This window comes from Artemia sp. Qi Xiang Cuo, chromosome 16 (genome assembly GCF_049724085.1).
Source record: "Artemia sp. Qi Xiang Cuo chromosome 16, ASM4972408v1, whole genome shotgun sequence".
Lineage (NCBI taxonomy): Eukaryota > Metazoa > Arthropoda > Branchiopoda > Anostraca > Artemiidae > Artemia > Artemia sp. Qi Xiang Cuo.
In genome coordinates this window covers 34,904,746-34,926,975 of record NC_142809.1, presented here as the reverse complement: position 1 = coordinate 34,926,975, position 22,230 = coordinate 34,904,746, and the positions used below count along the sequence as shown (strand labels likewise).

Here is a 22,230-nt window from a genome sequence, read left to right as displayed (position 1 = left end):
TGGATATTTACTTCAAAATATAAAAATACATTTTCACACATATTTTGATAGTTAATTACGCAATAGGTTGTGTAGTTAAACCTTCAATGTATATAAATTTATATAGGAGGTAAACCTTTGAAAATTCTAAAAAACAGCTTTTAATTTTAAGATAGTCTTTTTTTTCAAAGGAACAACAGGAATAAAATCAAATACAATTTAAGAAATGTACAGCTTCATGACAATTTTTAAATTTTTCGTAAAACAGGGAAGAAAAGTCCCTCGGAATTTTGCAAAATTAGAACTTATTACCTTTACAAAATTACACTTTTTCTTCCCAGCTAAATAGTACAACCAAGAAACAAATAGATCTGTCGTAGATCCGATAGTAAGGATCTTGTTAGGGATCACAAAACGTGAGATTCCCGCAGAACATGGAACTATATTTTCCTGACATCCGATCGGAAATTCTGTATTCCTTCTAGATTTATAGCATAATTATGGAAAGGTCACACCAGAAACTCCAATTTTTAACGTTTTTATTTTATTTTTAAAAAAACTTTGATTTTGATTTAGTTCTCTGAAATTTCAAACAAATATATAACACTTGGCACCAGAAATACAACAAATTAGATCCAGCTACAATCTCACTCAGAGCCGGAAGGGAGGATAAAAAGAGCAGTTCACAATTTTTTTTTCTTGGCATTTTTCATCAATTGAATTCGAAACTCAAATTCGGCTCTTAGAGACTTGTGATAGTAATTTTGTGATATTTATTCTATCTTATCTAATCAAAAGATGCATGTGTTATGTCATCTAATGTCAAAAGACAGGCTACGTGTGCTATATTATATTGCAGATGAAGATGCAGTTTTGGGTCAAAATTGCATTTTATTTTAATATACTGTGTTTTGCTAATGACATTCATTATGATTGCAAGGTATACTAGTATACTTGTATAAAAAGTATGCTTGATGACAAAAGATACTTGTTTATATAATCTTTACGATGAAATTGCAAAAAAATCTCTAAACACTGACCATCCAAGTGGGAGACCAATCCCCATCAGAGACATATATTGCTGGAGATTATTAGGGATAATGTTAAGTAAGAATAAACCAAATTTATCTCCCTTCCCTAATAAGCCCCTCTCTAAAATATATCATAGAATTCTGCCAGGCTCAAATGGGCTAAAATTTCAGGCGTTTTCATATCAGTTTTTTAATTCAAGTAGCTCAGTTCCCTAAGCCCTCTTTGCAAACATTGCAATATAAATAACGATCAATTGACCATTGCCTATTTGAATGTAATATACTGACGTCTGCACAGCGTACCCTGCAATACAAACTGCTGAAGTACTTCAGACACCCTAAATCTCACAATCAACTAAGAGTCTAGCAGACCGTACCTGTAAACAAAAAACAGAACTCAATGTATATCTTCTAATATTTCAACTTCTAGAATCAAAAGATTAAATACAATATATCTACGCGGACTAAAGATAAATACGGAGCAACCACTTGGAGTTGCTCATTTCAACTCACAGAGTGAGCCAAAAGGGAAAGGACTGAACAGTCTCGACTGAAAAGCTCACATTTTCTGAAACAGAAGAAAAAGAACAGTGCTACCTATGCAAAAAGGGATTTTCCTTGTTGTTCAAGCCGGGTGGCTGTAAGTTTCCTGAATGGGGTTTCTGGCAATGGAAATTCCAATGGTAGGTTTTTTGTTTCAACCGAACGCCATTTTTGAGGGGATTCAGGCTTTTCTGAAACTCCCAAACATGAATTTCACCATAACATTTTACTATAACGACTAATCGAGATAATAGATACCATTCCTGAATCAGCTACAAATGAAAATTTGTCCTGACTAGCCAGTATTTATAAACCTGTTTTTTTTTGTGGGGGGGGGGTAATATGACCGTGTTTTTTCTTTACTATAATGCTCGTATCTTAAATACCTAAGGATGCAGTCCTTATGCTGGCTCTTAAAACAACCAAAATCAAAAAACTATAAAGAAGACCCCCCCCCCCCCCCATAAAAAATATGACGTAAGATTCTCTGTTCATTCCTAAAGATTAGTCCAGTGTAACAGCATATATGGCTTAATCATTAAGCTGTACAAGGTCATATTTAACGCTCAAGCAAAGTAAAAACCATCACCTACAAAGTGGAAGGTCGGTATCAATGGCTTTCTTTTTGGGTTGTAAAGCTTTTTTTGTGATCTTGAAAACAATCTTTTCTATACAGGGATCATGAAAATCGATCGGCGGGCTTATTTTTGAGCAGCGGAGGGGGAGGGGGAGCTGTAAGAGTATTTTTTTTTTCAGGTAGAAATTTTTAGGAGCAGTCTCAGACGAGCGCACTTCTCTGTGTGCAAATATGGCCGCAGGATTGTTTCCTTTTACAGTGAGTTGATTATCGCAGCAGCTTGTAACATCAATATCTATATACCTTACAATACCATAAGAAGATAAATAAGGACACGGAAATGCAAAGGGATAAGGAATATATTATCCTTACAAGAATGAGGGGAAAATAAAGGTATTTACCTTCTATATTCGGCAGCCAATGTGGTGTAGCTATATTTTTCAGCAAGTTTCATTGAAGACACAAGTTCAGCCATATCTGTACTTAACACTTTATGAGCCATTTCAACCTGAATATAAAAGATCACATGACAGCATATCCAAAACTAAGGGCTAAAAAAACCTGTTTGATCACGTTTTATGAGTAAAGTAAGATAGGCTACTTTTATGCTGTTATGGTCCATTTGACAAAACAAAAAGCAGTACATCCTCAAACAGATGGGATGAAATCACAAAACAATATATTTAAAGGGAGTAGTGACTTCATCAGAGGTTATAAAGAATTAATCTTTCGATAGACGGGGGGGGGGGGAGAGCATCCGGAGCTACCTGGGCCTCAAGTGGCTTGGTGCTCGGATAAGTCTTTGGCAGTAACAGTATACTAAAGAACCTAGCCGTCCAAAATTCTAGATATTCCCTGCCAAAGAGCATGTTGTGAGCAATTACAGCATGAAGTAAATAGCATAATAGAAAATAGTGGAAATTATTACCTCTAATTCGACTTCCAGTGAGTAAAATTTGTAATTTCATTATGTTGAATGTAGTCTCAACTTCAGACAATAATATCTTCAAAAAAAAAAGCTTGAAGATTTATTTAACTTCATCAGAGTTTAGATTCTTAATCTTATCAGACTGATACACAATACATAAGTAGTTATTTTCTCTAATAAAAGGAGGAAAGCTAGTAAATATTATGGAATCGAAGAGCGATTGAAAATTAAATGTAGCAAAGAGGGTGTTTAACCATCTCTGTAATTTAAAGGCTCAGATGGTTTCTATAAGAAAATTCTAGTAAAGGTGCTAAGTACAGTTTAACGAAATTTAAAAATTTGCGCGACCAATAATTTCCACTAAAGACACACTCGGCCGCGTAGGTACCTGTAAAGTTATATGTGAAAATTTAATTTGTGAAACTTTTTCGCCGAAACTACTTTGCGAAATCGAAAATCGAAACCACCAAACATTAAAAAGTAATTGTATCTTGGGTAAGAATGAATAAAACAGAAAACCTTTAGCAACTCTTCAGACGTTTTTTATTGATACGGTGAGATTGTTAACTATCCATGATATATATTAACTATCCATGATACTATTTTGAGTGTCATGATACCATGATACACTCAAAAATTTATAATATGGAAATGAAACATGAACGATTCATGGCCAGACACCAAAATGCAAGATTTCTGACTGCAAAAGACAATCCTTTTTGTCTCTTGTTTCTTACTAATGTACAGTACGCACAAGTCCTTTTTGGCCTGATTTTCACTTACAGCAGAAGTTTGTTAAAATAAAACTTTACTGAGAAAAAAAAAAGTTGGCTAAGCTAAGGACAATATAATTTCAAACGTGGTTTAAGATTTTGCTTAAGTGTCACAGGAACAAAAGAAGTTAACTAACTGCTAACCAATTACTATATTTTGTCTATAAAGAGAAGTTAACTACAAAAAATATTAAAAGTAAGCCTCAGAATATGATAAGATCCAACTACTACATTTTGTATTCTATTTTGCAATATTTGAGGATTTTCTCCTCAATCAGTCGCCCCATTTGTGTTTTTCAAAATAATGCCAACGGAATATTTGCTAATATCAGCCCTTTCGAATCGTATCATGAGGCTTATGTTAAGTTAAAAATACTTCAAACAGCTAGCAGCGGCGGTACTAGACCTGGGTAAGACGGGGCAGCTGTGCCCCAGTTTTTCTGACATTTGACAATAAATCCATTTTATTTTGTGTTTTTACATTTCTATGTTATACCTTGCCCTCCCCCCCCAGATTATGAGGCCTAACACCACCACTAGTAGCTAGCCTCCATGATTTTAACTGATGTTTCAATGTATAACTGCGTTAACCCCCTTTTTTTTATCGGTGTGTTCACACGCGTTAATGATGTACATTTAAATGGTTGCAAGACCAATGAATAAAATCACTGCTAATATTTCGGTTATGTATAGACCATGTCCTTCTCTGGTTTGTAAAGGGGCAAAACATGGAATTTCCCAAGACCTTGAAAAGATGAGTTGATTTCTAATAGTATGTTGGAGTATTAGTTTGATTAGTTTAAAATTGTTGAATAGTCATCAAGTAGTTTTCCTTTGTCTCTTCATATTGTTTAGTGCATTTAAGGAGAAAACGTAGCGCGGATTCAACAATTTTCCGCGTGTTGAATGTTGAATGAAACAATTGTTACCGCGGATTCATCAATTAGTTTTCATTTGTCTCTCCATATTGTTTAGTGCATTTAAAGAGAACAGCTGGTAGCACAGAAAACGCTGTTATTGTCATTTTCTTTTTAAAACTTCTTCTGAGGAGGAAAGAAAGTTTTCTTTGTTGTTTTTTGGATTTATTTGCCCTTCCTCCTCCATATCATGACATGACATTCAGAAGGGTGGCTTTTTTTTTGTTTCAGATGATATTTAAGGAAAATCTAAAAAATAAAATCAAAATATAAATACCTCTTTATGTGTACTCGGCGGAAGAACAGGAACCAACTTGTCTACACTTGATAGAAGAATTTTCAAAGATATTCCAACTTGTTTGACAAGACTAACATAGTCATTTACCAAACTTCCTTGAACTCCTAAAAGAATGAAAATTAACATTCAATAAGGAAAAAGAAAATTGTGTTGACAAAAAAAAAAAATCTTGGATCAACATAGTTCATAATCATAGATGAAGAATAAACTGTATTTTAAAAACAGTTTTCAAAAACAAAAATACTGGGCATACTAGCATACGTTTGATGATGATATATCTCATTCTCTGATATAATAGAATTACACATTATATGTTTAACTATTTCTTTCTTCGTGTTTATTATCACTTTTTACTGATGACAAATTTATAAGTAAACAAGATCAAGGGCCTTATGCATATATATATCACTGTCAGATGAAGCCAAGAGTAAAGTTCACCCTTGGTAATAACCGAGTTAATAGGCTTCCTACACATACCGATACCTCATCTCCTTATACAAAGCCTAATTGCAGTTAGAATGTTGTTATCGTTATATATCAGTAACCGATTTTTTTTATTACCCTGAGCGATTCAATTTCACTAAAACCTCTAAATTAATCACACATACACAGAGATGCGAGCCATAGATGCCCTAACCCCCATTGCACCTGGCTGAAGAGCCATGAAACGGATATCAGCACCGGCGGTTTGGACTTAAAGGGTCTAGTGCCGTCGAACTTACTAACATAGATGCCAATAATTTTTCAGCAAATTTGGCCTTTAGCTTTACGACCTCGAAAAAAAGAAAAAACGCCGAAATAATTTTTTCGCTCTCAAGTAAATTAATAGCTGTGTACTTGTGCCCCTTTACTCCACTATGACATTATTGAGAGAGAAAAAGAGAGAGAGAGAGAGAGAGAGAGAGAGAGAGAGAGAGAGAGAGAGAGAGAGAGAGAGAGAGAGAGAGAGAGAGAGAGAGAGAGAGAGAGAGAGAGAGAGAGAGAGAGAGAGAGTACAAGCCTTTAATGACAAACAACTTAACACCAAGTATAGAAAGTGAATCTGTTACGGATTATATATATATATATATATATATATATATATATATATATATATATATATATATATATATATATATATATATATATATATATATATATATATATATATATATATATATATATATCAAAATAGAATCTATGAAGAGTTTTAGATTAAATTTTTAGAATCTGTGGCATATTATCAAATCCACATCGTATTAGCGAAAATATCTGAGCATCTTGTCATACGAGATGCCCTAAAAATAAGACATAAAACAAGAGTAAAGACACCCCTCTCACCAAGGAAAACATTTCTTATCAAGTTTTAAATTCAGAATAACTTTCAAAAGTTTAACCTAGCAAAAATAGTAAATTTATCGAAAATGCAATTCCTCAATAAAAAGCTAATTTGCAGGAGATATAAAAGAGTATTGAATATTTTCTTCATAAAAGGACATTTTATAAAGCAAGTTTACCTTATGTAAAGAAAACATCAGAAAACGTGCACAGTACAGGGTCGGTAAATCGAACAGACAGAAGGAAATACCGCCCCTCTTTTATTAAAAAAAAAAGAAAAGAAACTGGAACACAACATTTAAGCTAATCTAAAAATGTACAACGCAAAGAATCAAAGGTTCCTATAACAAGGATTGGGATACACAAAGTAAAAACAATAAAACATGAAAGCAAAGAGGAGTGAGAAAGTAAAAAATTCATAAAACAGAATAAGGCAAAAGGACTTACCCTGAGACAGAACAGTGATGGACTTAACTACAGCTACAGTGGCATCATAAACTTTGTCCCCTGTTCTGTCAAGCTTTGCTGTTGGTGTTGGCTCGACTTTCTAAAAGATATATAACTAGACTCTAAAATTCAGTTAAATGCCAATAATGAGAAGCATACTTTCTATTTTCGCTGTTTTTTTTTAAGGGAGTCTTGGAGCAACACTACTGCTATCCCTTTTTTTTTATTACAAAGACTTTAAACAGTTAAGGAAATTTTAAGAATATTCAGTAATTTTTCAGAAAATATAAAAATACATTATTTTTAAGCCTACTAAATAGCACAGAGAAGGATTAGCTTGAAGCTGGACTCTCTTAGAGCATACGATCCTTTCTTCGAGCACTGGGATCGAAATTCTGTATCTCGTAGATATTTTCTAATTAATTGTGTCACTAGAACATCTACCCAAAAAGATAAAATCTCTACCCAACTTTGTGAGAAGCAAGAGGTAGTATCCTACTTTCGCCTTACTTTGAATCGGCCTTTGTGGGGTAGGTAATGGAAAGGCACACCAAAATTTTTCCGTCATAAAATCATCCAGCGTAAAGTGTCATCGAATCTCAGCCTTATTAGAGGTAAGAATAACTGTTCTAGGCATTCTTTTGGAAATCCGTACCCAAAAAGACGATGATAGGAGGATGGGGAGCAGAGATCTAGTTTTTTTTTTTTCCTCCTCTATTAGCAACATACCATTTCTACACCACAAGTGTATTCAAGCTACAACCCTTAGATAAGTTATATCCCTGAATGAGTCACGCATATTCCTAGAAAAAAAAAATCATATTCCATAATGCTTAATAATACGTTTCGTTTTAGACTTCTGTCCTAGTTTAACCTTTTAAACTTCTTCTTATAAATCATTTCGTTCCAGGACTTATACAAGAGCATTTACAGTTAAAGACATAATAATATGGCATTAGTTCTGATGAACAATACAAAATACTGCTTCGGGTAGTTTTTAATCTCAAAGTGTTGCTATAAATCTATAGTTTATTTGTTCCAACTGCAGGTGAGTAGACCCTTCAATGGTTTTACATTTTTGGTTTCTACTGTCAATTAGTTGTAAATTATTTCAAACATCGGTTCTAAAGACATCTTCAGCATTCATGATGGCCAATACAGCTTTCATAGTAGAAAAAGCGGAAAACGTTGATAGACGTACTGGTACACTTTCAGTCCAATAATGGCTGCTCTTATTTACATCCAAAGAAGCAAATATGATTCTGTAAATGGAGCCAGTTGAAAAAGATCCACTAGAGAAAACTTCCTCTTTTTCTAACTTATTTCCAACATTAAGCCAGATAAAGCGTTTGTTTATTTCTTTATATTTTTTTTTCTTGCGATGAATTACTTGCAGATGTTAATATAACAACATAGAACTTGACCCTAAATGATTCATAAATACCTTTAATTATGTCCCGAGGATGCAGCGTCTGTGCCTCACAATATATATAAAAAGAAGGAGAAAAAAGAATGGTGCATACATATTCAACAATCATAGGCAGCGATAGAGCGCTGCCTAAGTAAAGAGCGAAGTGGGCACAATGATTTTTTTTTTTTTTTTTTTTTTTTTTTTTTTTTTTTTTGGTTTGTTTGTCTTAGACCAGGGCTCTTCGTATCGAAGGAGTTGTTGTAGAAACTTCGAAAAGAGCTCATTCGATTGGAAATTGAAGAAAGGGCTAGTGCCCTTTTCAATAGTCGAAAGTGATTGGAGAACAACTAACCCCTCCCACGTCCACCATTTCTCCAAACACATCCAATCAAAATTTTGAGATAGCCATTTTGTTCAACGTAGTTGAACGGTCCAGAAATTATGCCTTTGATGATGACAATCCCCCCCCCCCCCACCCTTGCAGCACTCAGGTAAAGGGTTGTAAGCTAAACCCTGGGGCATATAAGGTTTTTATGGAATGGGTGGTCGTATCAGCTTTGGATCGGATGGAGCTCATTTAATTGGAAGTCGAAAGTCTTAGTGCCCTTTTCAAGAGTTAAAAATGAGCTGAGGGCAATCAGCCCCCCCCCCAAAGAAAAAAAATATCCGATCGAAATTATAAGAGAGCTATTTTTTTCAGCATTGTTGAAAGATCCAGTAATTATGTCTTTGGGGATGTCAACCCCTCCCCCTCCACACAGTTCCCAGGAAAAGGGCTGTAAGTTACGCAATTCGTTCATTGTTTACACACAATATAAGCTATTGAGAAAGGTATGCATGTTTGAACTTTATTTTCCAAGAAGACGAAGGGCTTTCAGGTGAGCCTTTCAGAAAATGTTGTGGGGAGTGTTGAACTAAATCAAAACACGTCATGTGTATACGGATTGTCTAAAGGGTGTAACATAGGAATAACTAATAAATTAATTTGGAAAATTCAGGAAATGATAAGGGAGGTGATCAAAAAGGTAATATTTGCATGCTACCAATGCTACTACAACTACCACCACTACTACTACCAAACTACTCCATTTATAATATTGAGGGGGAAAATGCACTAAATTAAAAGACGCTATGTGCATGCAAATTGTCAAAATAACGTATCTCAAGAATTGATTTGGGCGTTAAGTTGGAACTTTCATAGAATACTTAAAGAAGAAGATCATCTCCCCAAAAGGCAATATGTGCCCACTACTGCTAATACAACTGTTACTGATACATTTACTACTACAGCTACTACAACTTTCATTGCAACTACTTGTAAGGTTAACAGCATTGAGATGAAAATTTCACGAAGATATGGGTTATAAAAAGGACATATCAGCAATTTTATAGCAATAGCTATTTGGATTAAGTTGAAACTTCCAAGACTTGATTAGGGGGATATACTACTGACCAAAAGGCAACATGTTTATACTACTGCTGTTAGTAGTAGTACCGCTATTAGATACTATTACAAGCAATATTAAAACTACTACTGTTACTACTGTTATAACTATGCCTAAGGGTATGAAATTTTGAGGGGGGGGGGGACTGAACCGAGTCACAACATGCCATCTGTATGCAGTTTGTCAAACGGTCGTAACAACAATATCTCAGGAACAGTCTGATGTGTGAAGTTAAAACTAGCAGGGCTTATTGTGAGGGATGTTGAACTAACTAAAAGAAAATATTTGTATCCCAATGCTACTGTTACTACTCATACTACTTATACTCTTACTATAATTACTATTTCTATTACTACTACTATCACTAAAGCTTAGGCTACTACAATTAATTCTACTGCTTCTACTACTACTGCTGCTTTTAAAACTAAGGATATTAAGGCGAAAAAATTTGGCATATATAGAAACTGTATGGAACTAATTCGAAACTCACTATGTCTACACAGGTTGTCAAGCGGACGCACCAGAAATGCTTCAAGAACGGTTGATGTTATTAAAGTGAAACTTTAAGCGCGTGTTGGAGGGGTTGATGAAGAAACCAGTGGTGCTTTGTGCTTCCTTCCAATAAGGCTTTTACAATTATTACTGCTACGCAAAGTAAGGCCATTAGGATAACTTTTTTAAGGAATATTTATGCGGATGTTGAACTTAATCAAAACAAACTATGAGCATGTGGACTTTCAAAAAGATGACAAAGCAATATCGAACCACTTATATTACTAAGTTATACCTTTAAGGGTAAGTGTTGGATTTTGAACTAGCCAGAAGCCACTATGCGTATACTTCTAATACTACCACTACTAATGATTTTAAACCAATGACGTTAAGGGTAATACTTTAGTACTAATGACGATAATACTTTTAATACTTTAAAACTTTTAATACTTTAAAACTAATGACGCTAAGGGTATTAAGGAGAAGATTTTAGGGAACATTTAGGAGGAGTTTCAGTTAAACGAAAAAAACTGTATGCATGCAGGTTTTCAAAATGGCATATAAGCAATATCATAGGCAGCTCAACTCTATAATAGCTAGAAATATTATTGAAATTTTTAAAGGAGCTAATTCGGTTCAAAATTAAAAATTCTAGTGACCTTTTTACGCGTAAAAACAGATTGGAGGGCAAGCAGCCCTTCTCTCAAGCCCGTTAATTTTCAAAGTGCATCCAGTCAAAATTTTGAGACAGCCATTTGGTTCAGCATAGCAGAACAGCCCAGCAACTATGTCTTTAGGGATATTGGCCATGTCAACCCCCTACAATTATACAATTGGCCCATTATGCTTTAAAACTAAATGTTGCTTTAAACTAAATCAAAACGCATTGTGTTTATGGTTGCCAGAAACACTATGGTTGTAATAACACTACAATTATAAGCAGGATATATACAGGCCAACCATTGTTATTACTTACTTGACAGACTTTTAAATGAGCCGAGATTGCAGCTCAGGTGAATCTAGAGCCACATAATCTACAACCAAAGAGCCACAATAACAGGCGTTTCATCTTTTTTAAATCTATTTATACAATTCTACAGAATTTTTAGTCGTCTGCGCCCAAAAAATTGCGCCCATGCTCCCCCAAAAATAACCTTAACGTTTTTTTTTTACTTGTTTCAATTGTAAGTTTTATCTTTTACGACGACTTTCATAGCTTCTGCGAACAATATCTAAGAAATTATACTTTTACCCCTGCAACATACGAGAGCGCAGCGTTTATTCAATCTATTCACTGACATATTTGCTCCCATAGTTCTATCTTTCAGTTTCTACTTTTAGTTGAATCGCAACTTTCATAAGCTGACATGAAGCCAAACTGGGGGTTTTAAACATAATTGTAACAGAAAATAATAAAACCTACGTAAGTACAAAAATCCAAAAGATATTTAGCCTATATCAAATTTAATTCTAAAGATCAGAATTCGAATTCAAATTAAAAATGTAAGTTCTTTACTTGTCAAATCGATGATTTTGACAGATTATTTTCCTTTTAAACTCTTTTTGGATCATAAAATAGTAAGGCTAGATTAATGAACAGGTTATAAGCAAGTAAAAAAAAAAAGAAAGAAAGTACAAAACGTACCCAATTTACCAGTTGAAACAAATTGTATCTTTTATGCTTAGTTCGATGTAACACACACACACACAAAATCAGGTGACTAGTGAAATGCCCTTTTAGTCCTGTCCACAGAAATTCACTGCAGACCCAGGAAACTAACTATCGTCCTAGAAGTACTATTTCTTTCGTAGCAAAGGTCCTACAGGAAACTAAACTCTATAATTGTGTAGTACCTGGTGACCAACTTTATACTGTTCAGAGATACAAAAGTCTGGATATTTCGAACACAGTGCTCGTCATCAGCAGAAAACAACACCCCCCCCCCCCTAAACATCAAAAAACAACAGTTTAAATATCATATTCGCAATGAAAACCACGCTATGCACTGCATTACTTTATAGCGGTGTCTTGAATTAACAGTATCCAACAGTCGTTTAAATTTTCACAGTCTTGAAAATTTTCACAGTCTTAACAGTCTATTAAAATCAAAACTAACATTTTTATACAGAACAAAAAACAAAAATAAATTCAAAAACAACAAATCAAATAAATAAAATGCTTAAAAATTCAAAAACATTCCTTTTGCAATTAGAAGAAGATTTTGCCCCCTTTATTAGAAATTCAACTTACATTTAGGCAATGAACAGGAAGAAATTTACAAGGCAAGACTTTGGATGAACCCAATTTTGAACTTTCAAAGACAAATCTAGTGACTGAAGTTATTATTCCAGAATTTATTATTGCGTTCTTTTTAGATTGAAAACCAGTGAAAAATGAGAAAAAAAAAGAACTTTCCAATTTTTAATACTGTTTGGACCATTCTCTAAGCAACAGTGTAAGCAATATTAGTATTCAAGCTCGGCAAGGGGATAGACGTGAAACTAACAAATCCAATGATAAAATCATCTTGTACCATAGGAATAGGGCGACGTTTCATTTTCATTTTTTAAATTTATTTTTAATTAATTTAATTTAATTAATTTAATTTTATTTAATTTCATTTAGTTAATTAATTAACTAAATAAATTAAACTTAGGATTTATCTTTGAGTGCTTTCGACACAAAATGACAAAAGGTTTCTCAAATACCAGTGCTCTGCGGCTGGGGTTGAAGACATCATCCGCATGCGCAATTGGAGATAACTCTATGTCTTCTTAAATACAAGACAGAACCACTTGAGATTGTGCGTCCAAAATACAAAACGCAGTTCCAGATGTAAGGGCACCTTGTCTTACGCCACTACATACATGAATGACAATCTCTGTAATAGTTCTGTCAGGCAAATTCATACTTGTTACCTTATCATGCGTGTGTTTAATGAGCTATTTATTGCCATCTGGAAATGGGCAAGGTCGTATCCAGGGGGTTGGAGGTTTGGAAACTGTAACATCGCACAGTTGTAAGCTTGTCGGAAAATCACATATTAAAAAGGGAGCATAAAGCTTAAAGGGAATATTTAGACTGTAGAACGTAAATATCTAAATGTAGATATGTTCACTGGAAGCTCTCGGATATACCCCTCATTCAAAAATCCTCTAGCAACTTGATATTAATTTCACATAAATCATCAATTTTGTTTGTGAATTTTGCCCCTCCCCCCTTCCTGAGAAAATTATCACGTAGATTCATAAAAGGTAAGGAAAATTGCGAGAATCTAAACTCTGATTCTTAGGTTGGAACTTGGCTCCAAAAGAAAAGTAAGACTGCTAGCCCCACAGAACGTTTTCGATGAAGAAATATTAAGCGGTCGATGTTAGAATCCCCACCCCTCCTAGACTGGTCGAAAAAATCCTTTGGAAGATAGCATGAAGATCCATAAAATTTATTTTCCGTCGCAAAAGACACCCCAACAAATAAATCCTAATTCCTTCTTCTCAAAATTATGTACCTTATCCAACTATGTCGCTGATGTACCTTTGGATTTTTTTTTTCTCGAAAGGTAAACAATAAAGGTTACATCGTAACTGAGTATAGCTGAGCTATGCATCGTACAGCGGAGAAATAAATTGAGCATTAAGCTCATTAATTAGAAAGCATACCACAACGTTTAAGAAGTACCTTAACTATCACAGTTTTGTCTTCACTGTTAGAGGATGAACTACGCGGTCGATCTCCAGAAAAACTGTCAATCGGAGATCCAGTTTTGATACTATCTACTTCCGTGTCTGATCTGTCGGATAGGCTCATTGTCATTGACAGTCTTCGATGCTAAAAATGTAAATAAAATACTAATTATCAAACTTAGGAATAGTTCGAGAGAATTAACCAAGTTCCTAATCACGGCATCAAAAACAAGACCAAGAGTCTTATTTTTGGCATTGTCACAGTCAATTTCTTACGTGTAGTCATTTCTTACGTGTTGTTTTTGAATATTGGGGTTATAAAAATTCACTAATTGTCCCTTTTTACTAAATTTCATCCCAAATGTTTTTCCTTCAAATTTATAATAAACCAAAAATTGAATATATATATTTTTTTTTACTGGTAATCCTAATCTTCAGACATACAATAAAACAGGATGGTTCTACAACACGTATTCCCGTTTGCAATCCAATGTTTGCCAATCCAACCCTCTGTCAAAATGAGACTTGGGCAGCATTTTCAAACAAAGTAATAGCAAAATGAATGAGCTCCGAATGTTTTGAGGGTTCAGTGTAGAAAAATAGGGTAAGAAGATTAAGTTGTTTCGAATAAGAATAACTGAGGGTGGAGAGGCAATATTAGGTAACGATAAAAACGATCAAATGGGTAGCTTCACAACCAAGGTAGTAGTGATGGTGTTAGTAGTGATGGTATTAGTAGCGATGGCGGATGCAGGGAAGATGTAAAAATTAGAATGCCAAGTTGAAGGGTAATATTTCGCAGTGGAAAACAGTAAGGAAGAAAAAGAAGATAAGTTTACGAAGCAATTATTAGAATGTTTGAAGTCACGATAATGACAGTGGTCATGTGTGGCTGTGAAACTTGGGCACTACGAAAGGCTGAAAATGATTTGTTAAATGTTTTACAGAAGAAATGTCCAAGGACAGTTTAAGGTGCTCCTTTGACTTATTGCATATCAAGCAGTAACCACTTTCTAGAAGTACAATGGAAGACGTAAAGGAGGCTAGGCTGTGTTTTACGGATGAAGGATAACTAGTAGCCAAATATTGTGCTGTTTGGTCAACCATCTGGGACTAGATAAAAACAGATTGTTCTCAAATGGGGTAGGGAGAGGTCATCAGAAAGGATCAAAGAGAATAGAACTTCTTGGGAGCGGGTAAAAAGGGAAGGTTTGAAAAGATTGGAGTGAAGGAAGAGCATCTAGTTATGTTAGCCTCTGGGGACTTGATGTTGCAGTGAAATGTTAGAAGTAGAGAAGTTCATTTTGTTTTATTTTTTAACAGAATATAATAAAACATTTAAACATGTCATTTGCTAATGCAAGGCATCACAACGACAAAATACCCCAAATTGAAAAAAAAAAAAATATATTTATCTTTAATATATATATTATATATGTATATATATATATATATATATATATATATATATATATATATATATATATATATATATATATATATATATATATATATATATATATATATATTATATATTTAAAATATATTTAAAATCAAATATATTAAAATATATTTTAAGAAATATATTTATCAATTTCAAATAGATTATTTAAACCTATAAAACTTTCAATGGATTTTCTTATTTATTTCCTTCAAAAAGTGTTTTTCTCACTCTATTTGGCGTCAATGAGTTTATCTTCACAGTCCAATTAAGTCCTCAGTTTTGCACGCTTTCCAACATTATAACGTTTTCTAAAATTTGATTATAAATTCCAGAATCCAAACTATGATCCAATCAAAGGATTCTCAATGAGAACCTGAACCTCACAATTAACGAAAATAAAAATTTTTGAATTCGATTGGATCGGACCATTTATGAAAAAAAAAACATTCCAAACTCCAACTGTATACGTATACATACCTTTAGCATTTTTTTTACTTAAATTGAAGTTAGCTCCAGCCATAGAAAGAGAAATCGTTATAAAAAAAAAAATATTATAAGAATCAAACATATAAGAACAAATACATACTCATAAATGATCAGTTTTTTACCCAGGTTTGACCGTGGAACACATTTCAAGATCTAGCATTTTAGAAAACAACGGTAAAAAAATGTCCCAATACCTATCTATATTATCTTTTTTCTTCTCCCCAGACTTCTAATTCTGTCTCTATCTAACTATAAACAAATTTTGTATTATTTCTATAATTGCTTATTTGCCACAATAACGTGAAATCAGAGTATCTTTAAGTTTAGGTAAACACTATCGTAAACTCGAGACTTGATTCTTTCTTTAATATTAAATATTTGCAAATTACTCAGATTTCTCGGAAAAAAATAGCTAATGTTTTTTGTTTTATCGAAAGTAAGTAGCACATCTGGAATAAGAATATAACCTTGGATTTCAATAGTTCTCCAGAGGCGATTTCACAGACTTTTGATTCTATTTTTGTTTGAATGATAGATCCTATCTTATATAATAGAATTTAAGATCCTATCTTAAAATAGGATCTTTAAAACCAGGAAGCTGCAAAATCAAGCCATCTGCCTCCTCCAAACGACCCTACATTATCAATGAAATTCCTGAAGTTAAGCCACGAATAATCTTCTCGTGCTGCGTTTCTTGAACATACTAAAAGGATACCAGATGAGCCTTTCATTTACCACAGCCTTGAATATACCGGAAATAAATGTATCTCAAAGTCTTTGTCTACCCCAGTGAACACTTACGAGACTTGATTCCTCTTCTTGTAGCCATTGCCTGTCCTTTTCAGCTTGTGCCTGTTGCTCCATCAGTCTTACTTCCAGGGAGTGTCTCTCGCTTTCTACTGATCTCTCCTCGTCTCCAGCTGACCCAACTGGACTTAGGACCAAACTACGACGCATGTGAACCTCTGAAGCTTCCTAAATGAAATAACTAAGACTTAGAGCTATTCAAGGCATAGTCTAAACTACACAGAGGCTAATTTTACCGTCTAAACGAAAAATGAGATTTTTTTTACGCCCATAAAACAACGAGGACAATTCAAAATTAACACAGAACTTTCGTTCAGTTTAACGCAACAACCATTGGGCAGAAAAACGTTCAGCCTTTTATGCTTTTATGGTATGGAGAACATTCACAATAGACTAAGTCGAATCGCATTATGACTTAAAAGATTTTTCTGCATTAATCATTATTTTTAGCGATTATAAGAAATTATGCAAAAATTAAAAATTATTTTGACCTTAACAGCTTAAAAACAGAAAATTCAGAGTGGTTCGCATAAATGTGTGAATATAGTATATTATTATCACCACGCGTTTATCAGAGGCAGGGGTCTGCGTAGACCATCAAGAGAAAATGGTGTAAAATAAAAGAACACGAGATGAACATTCAGTCGAATGTGCACGAGTCATTTTCAATGCTATATTAAAAAAAAAAAAATGATTTCATACATTTTATGCTTTGCAAACGTGTCACAAAAATTGCAAAAAGAGAGCCAGAAGCAACAACAAGACTTGAGAGAGAAATAGAGAGAGAGAGATAGAGAGAGAGAGAGAGAGAGAGAGAGAGAGAGAGAGAGAGAGAGAGAGAGAGAGAGAGAGAGAGAGAGAGAGAGAGAGAGAGAGAGAGAGAGAGAGAGAGAGAGAGAGAGAGAGAGAGAGAGAGAGAGAGAGAGAGAGAGAGAGAGAGAGAGAGAGAGAGAGAGAGAGAGAGAGAGAGAGAGAGAGAGAGAGAGAGAGAGAGAGAGAGAGAGAGAGAGAGAGAGAGAGAGAGAGAGAGAGAGAGAGAGAGAGAGAGAGAGAGAGAGAGAGAGAGAGAGAGAGAGAGAGAGAGAGAGAGAGAGAGAGAGAGAGAGAGAGAGAGAGAGAGAGAGAGAGAGAGAGAGAGAGAGAGAGAGAGAGAGAGAGAGAGAGAGAGAGAGAGAGAGAGAGAGAGAGAGAGAGAGAGAGAGAGAGAGAGAGAGAGAGAGAGAGAGAGAGAGAGAGAGAGAGAGAGAGAGAGAGAGAGAGAGAGAGAGAGAGAGAGACAGAGAGAGAGAGAGAGAGAGAGAGAGAGAGAGAGAGAGAGAGAGAAACAGAGAGAGAGAGAGAGACACAGAGAGAGAGAGAGAGACAGAGAGAGACAGAGACACACAGAGAGAGAGAGAGAGAGAGAGAGAGAGAGAGAGAGAGAGAGAGAGAGAGAGAGAGAGAGGGAGAGAGAGAGGGAGAGAGAGAGAGAGAGAGAGAGAGAGAGAGAGAGAGAGAGAGAGAGAGAGAGAGAGACAGAGAGACAGAGAGACACAGAGAGAGATTGAGAGAGAGAGTGAGAGAGAGAGAGAGAGAGAGAGAGAGAGAGAGAGAGAGAGAGAGAGAGAGAGAGAGAGAGAGAGAGAGAGAGAGAGAGAGAGAGAGAGGCAGAGAGAGAGGGAGAGAGAGAAGAGAGAGAGAGAGAAAGAGAGAGAGAGAGAGAGAGAGAGAGAGAGAGAGAGAGAGAGAGAGAGAGAGAGAGAGAGAGAGAGAGAGAGAGAGAGAGAGAGAGAGAGAGAGAGAGAGAGAGAGAGAGAGAGAGAGAGAGAGAGAGAGAGAGAGAGAGAGAGAGAGAGAGAGAGAGAGAGAGAGAGAGAGAGAGAGAGAGAGAGAGAGAGAGAGAGAGAGAGAGAGAGAGAGAGAGAGAGAGAGAGAGAGAGGTTATAATTACATGTCAATTTTTTAGCATTTCAGAACTACGATCGTGCGAGTCGGCTGCAGCAATACAAAAGGCTTCATATGCCCGTTTTGTCAACCTGAGATTTATAGTCCATCCCTCAGAACGTTTGTTTTCAAAATACTCAAAACTTTTTCCTTCCCACAATCATTTTACTTCTTTTTCTGGTTTGAAGAAGTAGTTGGGAATGGAATTTGTTACTCTAAGAAAATTTTCACCATACTTTTGAGATCTAATCTCCCCTTCCCCCAAAAAGAATTATATAGGAACAACTGGTCGTCGTCAACAACAGTAAAAAGCAAAACAAAGAACCTTGAAACAAGTTACTAAATTTTTCTACTTTCTTATAAAATTTATCTCGTATAACATAATGCCTTTTGAATTGCCACTGATGAAGAACTGATCAACATTAAAATTAAACTTTAAAGCGAAAAGGCTCAAATGGCATCCATCACCAGGAATTGCATGCACCTACAGATATAAAAAAAAAATACTGTGCCACAAATTCATTGAACGTGTTTGTCTACATATTTCAAATGTGCAAAACAGTGCATGCTTAAAATTAACATTTACTTTAAACGTCGGTGTTTGTGGAAGACTAACTCCACGATACTGAGACAATTCAGATCCAAATATGGGGTGAAGCCTTAGTTGCTCTTTTAGTCTTCTCTTAGGAGAACGAAGGAGGGAGCTTTGCGGAGAGTTAGAGCGCGACCCGTAAGAAGCGTAATCAACAGTATACGTGTTAAGGGCAGTGGCAGGAGTGTTATATTCCGGGGCTAGTCCCCTCTCTTCTTGTTCTCGCATTAGTTGCTCCAGTATGTCGGGCGAAGGAGCAACCTGAAATTGGACAAAGAATTTGAATAAAAAATCTCGAAACAATTAAAATTACATTTTACGGTTATTATTCAAATTCCCTGTCTAATTAGTAAATAAGGTTTGTGAAACGAGTGGCTACTACAGAAATGACAACCCTTTAACTGAGGCAGGTCACTAATGTAATCAATAGTTCGTCGCACAATTATTTGCTTCTTGAAGGTTTCTAGCGATATCAACTACGATTAATCTATGGAGGAAATTTTACACGGCAGCACAGTACTGCCAATGACTTTAATGAACTCAATGTGCATGCAGTTGGTACGGAACTTTATTTATGTCTAAACCATAAAGGCAGTTTGTAAGACAGGGATTTAACAGGGTTTGAAGCAAATTAACCGTGAAAAGAAAAGAAATAAATAACGAACCTAGAGAAGTCGTTAGATTTCCCAAAAAGAGAGTTAATTTTACTAAAAAGAATCCCAGCAATACAAGAACTCAAAACTTCAAAGGCAAACTATCACCGTGCCCTTACCCAACATTACATACTAAAGTTCATAGTTTATAAGTTGTTTTGTGTACATCAGCACCACCAATTCATGAGATCGGGCATGTACCACAAGGTAAGGGTTTCGTACACCCTACCCCTCTCCCAATACAAAAATTCCTCCTATATTTTTGGCATGATTCACTTATTTTGTTCTCCTCTTCGATAAATTCCCACAGAAGTGCCCGGGATACATTCATCACCAAAACCGAAGATATCTAGGTAACTTCGCCGATAAAATCGCTTCCAGCAACAAAGCCGCAGAAAAACCGAGCCTTTTCCCATTCTTTTTTGTCGTCATATGTTACTTGCTTACTCTAACTCTCATCCAGCCGGGTTTGTCGACTCGGAGCTTCTCTTCTAAAGGCATCATGACAGTATTTTCGGCATAAGTCTCCGCTTGTCGCAGTTCTCGGCAGTACTGGGAAGGGGTGGTCAGAGAATTTTCCTCGTCAGTGCTTGGAAGGTCGTCCCCTTGGGTGAGAGGCATTAATTCTTCTTTCAAAGGCTATTTTTATAAGTTGGGCTGGGGACATTCGCTGAGTGTGTCATAACCATCAAAGCTATTGGAGTTGGATGTTCTGTATGATGGTAGTTCAAAGCGGACAGTGGCCGTTCGTTTGTTATTCGGTCAAGGTAAGCGACACCAGTAAGCTTTTGAAGCAATTTTGTTAAAAAAACCACCAGTCTTATAATATCACTGATATTTTCTCAATTAAAAATGTTGAAATATTTCTGCACAAGCCCTGAGAATTCATGGTGAAATTTGAAACATTAAACACCAGTATTTACCGTGAAAATAGTTATAAATATTGAATTGCTGAGTTTGTAACAGTACAAGAAAATATTGAACACAGACAAAATGAGGAAATAAACTGAGAAAATAAGAAGAGAGAAAATGTGAAGCAACTCCATTACATGTACGAAAAACAGAAAATCAAGAAAATTTAAACATTTTGTCAGGCTCTAATTCGCAGAATCCATTGAAGAAGTTAATTAATTTTAAAACGTCTAGGATATTCAACACTGTGTATCACTTGATTTAAAAATGATATATTCATCAGATACAAAACAGAGCAAATTACGACTGTTGGATCAATGAAATTGCTTTTTCAGATTAATTTATTCGTTTAACTTAAAAAATACCCGAATAGAAAATTTGTCTTTTCAACTCAGAAGTTCTTACCTTATTCAAAACATGTAACTTTCGCCTATTTTATAAATGATAATTTGTTATATTTCAATCAAAAAGTCGTGAGATGAATGTTTCAAAATACCCTTAACTTGCCTAAATAATTCTGAATTAAAAATGATTTTATTTTCTTCATATATACTATATTTTTGGATAACTGATACTAGGGAACATTTTATGAACCACTGAATTTGTCTTATTAAATTCTACTAAAAATGTGCAACTGTGAAAACTGAACAAAGGCAAATTTCTTTTCAAAGTTGAGATATAATTAAAACAAAAAGAGAATATAATAACAGGCAAAACTTCTAATTAGAACTATCGAAATTGAATATATATATATATATATATATATATATATATATATATATATATATATATATATATATATATATATATATATATATATGCATAGACGGAAGATGAAACCCAGTATATACACAATTATAAGAGAAACTGCATTGACCAATGAACAAATATTAGTATGTAACATAAAAAGACAAAAACATAGGAAGAAAAAAAGACAAAAAATGATACTTCATCGAACACACGTGTTATTTAGCCACGTAAATAATTTTCGAACGAATGAGAAAATACAAAATATTATCAATGGCGTGGCTAGGCTGAGGTGAACAACGTTCACACTTGTTCCTGGGTTTAACATTTCTTGGGGCACCAAGTACATAAGTTTCATGAAAGGTATTCGTGACGGGTCTCGTGAAAACTGGCATTTGGTATTGCTTCCGGACGATGAAATGGCTACATAGGTCTATAAAAATAATGGACTTCCAAGAAACCAAGGGGTTTTCCAACCAAAACATTGTCAAATTTGGTAATATGAACCATAGCTACCTGCGGAGCGTGTGTGTTACTTTACAGGAATACGGTTCGATTCGATGTATTTTATTCAGAAACTGACCTACTTGGTTCTTCTCCCGCCGGATGTCACACAGGGTAACAAAGTCGCCTCTCTACAAAGATCCCTAAAGGACTTGCGGTCGTAAGACTTCCAAAGATTCCCCTGCTAGAGCAGCACCCTTCTGTAGGTATCGGCAAAGTTTCACTTTCAGCCGTTCATACCTCCTAATGCGTGGGGGGGGGGGGCAGCACCGGACATCATGTGGGAGCCTGTCATCGGCCATACAGATCATGTGGCTACA

General features: G+C 35.1%; 1 protein-coding gene across 6 annotated transcripts in view; it reads right to left on the bottom strand.

Moving 5' to 3' along the window:
- Fak (protein tyrosine kinase 2 Fak) overlaps window positions 1-22,230 on the bottom strand; it is a 171,415-nt gene that overhangs the window by 2,340 nt on the left and 146,845 nt on the right. For 5 of the 6 annotated variants that reach the window (XM_089102734.1, XM_089102735.1, XM_089102730.1 and 2 more), the window contains 6 exons: window positions 19,089-19,355; window positions 16,574-16,747; window positions 13,838-13,987; window positions 6,811-6,910; window positions 5,026-5,150; window positions 2,532-2,638 (listed from right to left, as the gene is read on the bottom strand). In XM_089102734.1, the coding sequence (XP_088958860.1) occupies window positions 2,532-2,638; window positions 5,026-5,150; window positions 6,811-6,910; window positions 13,838-13,987; window positions 16,574-16,747; window positions 19,089-19,355 (923 nt within the window). The remainder of the gene's footprint in view (window positions 1-2,531; window positions 2,639-5,025; window positions 5,151-6,810; window positions 6,911-13,837; window positions 13,988-16,573; window positions 16,748-19,088; window positions 19,356-22,230) is intronic. The other variant, XM_089102733.1, reaches the window with a different exon arrangement.